At 53.9% G+C, this 2,067-nt stretch overlaps 1 protein-coding gene across 1 annotated transcript in view; it reads left to right on the top strand.

Moving 5' to 3' along the window:
- Positions 1–6: 6 nt before the first annotated feature.
- LOC113210549 (fatty acid synthase-like) overlaps positions 7–2,067 on the top strand; it is a 32,828-nt gene continuing 30,767 nt past the window's right edge. Inside the window, exons 1-3 of the mRNA XM_052268628.1 lie at positions 7–399; positions 474–769; positions 843–1,078. Coding sequence (XP_052124588.1) covers positions 24–399; positions 474–769; positions 843–1,078 — 908 coding nt within the window. The 5' untranslated portion in view covers positions 7–23. The remainder of the gene's footprint in view (positions 400–473; positions 770–842; positions 1,079–2,067) is intronic.

The raw sequence follows: 2,067 nt of genomic DNA, 5'->3' as shown, positions 1-2,067 counted from the left end.
CGGTTTGGTTCGTGTACTCGGGCATGGGCAGTCAGTGGGCGGGCATGGGCTCGGCGCTCATGAAGCTCCCCGTGTTCGCCGAGACCATCGAGCGCCTCCACGCCGTGCTGCAGCCGCGCGGGGTGGACCTCAAGGCCATCCTGACTGAAACGGGGCCGACAGCATTCGACAACATCCTCAAGTCGTTCGTGGGCATCACCGCCTGCCAGATCGCGCTCACCAACGTGCTCACGGCCGTGGGTGTCGTCCCGGACGGCATGGTGGGCCACTCCGTAGGCGAGCTGGGCTGTGCCTACGCCGACGGCTGCCTCACGGAGGAGCAGGCGATCCTGGCCGCGTTTGCACGTGGCAAGGCCTCCAGCGCGGTCCCGCTCATCAAGGGCAAGATGGCCGCGATCGGTAGGACCTTCTCCTGGACTCTCGCCCTCCCTTTCTTCCTCCATTCGCAATAACTTCGTGATTCTTGCCCCAAGGACTCGGCTACCAGGATGTGCTCCCCCGCCTGCCCCCCACCATCGACGTCGCCTGCCACAACTCGTCCACCAGCTGCACGCTCTCCGGCCCCGCGCAGGACGTGGATTCATTCGTCAGGAAGCTCAGCGACGAGGGCGTGTTCGCCCGGGCCGTCAATGTGTCCGACATCGCGTACCACTCTCGGTACATCCAGCCCGCCGCACCGCACCTGCTGCAGCACCTCAAGGAGGTTATCCCGGAGCCTAAGCCCCGTTCCCCCAGGTGGCTCACGACGTCGGTGCCCGTCGACAAGAGGGTAGGCTTCCGCCTCTCTTCTAGCCCTTCAAGACCAACAGAAGCATAAAGAGACGTTTTTTGCCTCATTACAGGACAGCGAGCTGGCCAAGTTCTGCTCGGCCGAGTACCAGACCAACAACCTGCTGAGCCCCGTGCTGTTCGAAGAGGCGCTCCAGTTCATCCCCACGCAGGCCGTCCTGATCGAGGTGGCCCCTCACGGCCTGCTGCAGGCCATCCTGAAGCGCGCGCTGCCCGACAATGTCCACATCCCCCTCACACAGCGCGGCCATGCCGATCCCCTGCGTCTCCTGCTGACCGCCATCGGCAGGTTGGTGTTTTCTGCGAACACTAGATTGACAAACCTTTTATTCGACACCATATAATGAAAGGCACGCAGTTCAGTCACTCGTTCCAACCCAGCGAGCAATCATCAATCAAAATTACATCCAAATGACGTAAAGTGACGTCAAAATGACGTCAAATGAAGTCAAAATGATGTCAAATTGATGTAAATTAATTGATCATTGCTCGCTGGGCAAGTCTAACGCAGTTCAGCCGGGCACCTCGTAAGACACGCAGTTTAGCCCTTCAATCCAAAACTCAAGCAGTTCCTATCTCTAGAGTGGTATAAACTGCGTGTCTTTCGGAGCGGGCGTTATTCTTGGTGTTTTCCGGAACGAGCGACTGAACTACGTGTGCCTGTCAGTCTACGGTGTCGCATTGAATTATTCTTATTTAGAATTCGTGTTTTTCTATACGGTTCCCATACAAAAACACAACTTCTTTCTGATATAAATCTTGAGTACTGTGATTTGCCGAAAATAGGGGGAGTAGCAAAAAATATTTTCGCTATAACCACTGTCGAATGAATTCGTTTGATGAAATTTCCAGAAAATACTTACATACTAAATCTCTTGCCTTCCTTGTCGAAAACAGGACGTCCTTCGCATCCGTTTCTCCAAAAGTGTCTTCCCTGTATCCTGATGTGGACTTCCCTGTACCTCGAGGGACTCCATCATTGGCCCCTCTTGTGCTATGGAGCACTGATGAATCCCTTAACAATGATATCATGCACCTAATGGAAAACTGGGTGAGTTAAGCCCGCTATAATGGAGGCATGGAAATAATCTTCAAGTTTTCCACAACAATTTTGGTTTATTTTGTTTTTTGGCGAATCAGATCCAGGCGGGCACAAGTTTGAAAGTCCCGTTTCACGTGAAAGTCGGCGGGTCACGTTTTTACCCGCTTTCGGAAGAGCTGGTGAGTAAGGGGTTACTAGGTACACCTCATCATAGGTCCATTGTGTAAAAACTTTTT

Source organism: Frankliniella occidentalis, unplaced genomic scaffold (assembly GCF_000697945.3).
Source record: "Frankliniella occidentalis isolate FOCC.00 unplaced genomic scaffold, Focc_3.1 Scaffold73, whole genome shotgun sequence".
NCBI classification, from domain to species: Eukaryota; Metazoa; Arthropoda; class Insecta; order Thysanoptera; family Thripidae; genus Frankliniella; species Frankliniella occidentalis.
Note: the sequence above shows the minus strand (reverse complement) of the source record. Positions and strands in the feature narration are given on the sequence as shown.